The sequence below is a fragment of the Galeopterus variegatus genome, unplaced genomic scaffold, assembly GCF_000696425.1.
Source record: "Galeopterus variegatus unplaced genomic scaffold, G_variegatus-3.0.2 Scaffold805, whole genome shotgun sequence".
In the NCBI taxonomy this organism is placed as follows: Eukaryota; Metazoa; Chordata; class Mammalia; order Dermoptera; family Cynocephalidae; genus Galeopterus; species Galeopterus variegatus.
This window is the reverse complement of record NW_007726916.1, coordinates 184,934-186,035: the sequence shown is the minus strand read 5'-3', so window position 1 is coordinate 186,035 and position 1,102 is coordinate 184,934. Positions and strand designations below refer to the sequence as shown.

The 1,102-nt window shown below is 45.4% G+C and overlaps 1 protein-coding gene across 3 annotated transcripts in view; it reads right to left on the bottom strand.

Annotated features, from left to right (window-relative positions):
- EYA2 (EYA transcriptional coactivator and phosphatase 2) overlaps nucleotides 1-560 on the bottom strand; it is a 200,996-nt gene extending 200,436 nt beyond the window's left edge. For 2 of the 3 annotated variants that reach the window (XM_008572544.1, XM_008572547.1), the window contains exon 1: nucleotides 447-560. In XM_008572544.1, the coding sequence (XP_008570766.1) occupies nucleotides 447-555 (109 nt within the window). In that variant the 5' untranslated portion in view covers nucleotides 556-560. The remainder of the gene's footprint in view (nucleotides 1-446) is intronic. The other variant, XM_008572546.1, reaches the window with a different exon arrangement.
- Nucleotides 561-1,102: the final 542 nt, after the last annotated feature.

The window sequence follows — 1,102 nt, the reverse complement described above, 5'->3', positions numbered from 1 at the left end:
CCCAACCTGAAAGCAAAAGGCAGACGCGTTTTGTCCTAACGTCAGCCTCCCGTAAACAAGACGCCTGCCTGGACGAGCAGATGGCAGAAGAGAGTTGAGAGGACAGAGCTCAGAGCCGGAGACTGAGACCCTGTGGGACACACCCAGGGCTGGGCCTGGAACACACCCCAAAGTGACTATCGTCTGTGGTGGTGTCAGCATTTCTTGGAACTGGAGACCAAGAAACAAAGTTCAGAACACAAACGAGCATGCTTTTACCTCTAACAATGGAACAGAATTGTTAGCGATGTGCACCAAAGTTTGGGTCCAGAGGCAGCCATTTAAATGGCAGGAGAAATTGTCCAAAGGACAGTACTTTGGAAAGGATGCATGACAGTCCCTTACTATATTCGCAGGGCCAGCAGGGACCACCACCTGCCCACCAAAACTCACAGCAGGAGGCCTACCTTCTCTGTCACCCAGAGTCCACACAGCGGCGTCAGCACGGGTAAACTTCAGGTTATCCGGACAATTGCTGTTTACAGTGAGGCTGGGTGAGATCACTAGTTCTAGCATTTCCTTGTACCTGAAAGAAAACAAAGGGAAATATAATTTATTCATTAATTATGCATGCTTACTAATGATTCCTATTTCTTTCCCTAAGAGTATAAATATTAAAGCTGATTACCTAAACCTAGACTTCTACATAATAAAAATTCACTAAACTTTTCATCAAAGGGAAATGAGGAATTAAAATGAAGTACTTGCTCCCCCCCGGAGAATACACCCACTCGATAAAAACATTCCCCTCCTTCATACAGTATTTTGCCATCAGAAAAATTATATTTTGGTCTCTTCTAAATGTCATCTGAATGAGCTGGAGTGAACTAGGGAGATTTCCCAGAAGAGGAAGGGAGAGACAAGTGGAGAGGAAGCGTTTGGACTCGGATTCCCAAAAGCCAGAGGCTTGAGGAGAACTTGGAATTGACTGTGGTTGAGAGAAAGACGGACATGGCGTTATTTGCACAGACAGAGAAAAACTCAAAAGGTGTCAGCGATATTTAACAAGTCCCTCTAGACACCAAAAGTTCACAACCCATCACCGTGGGCACTATCAAGAACG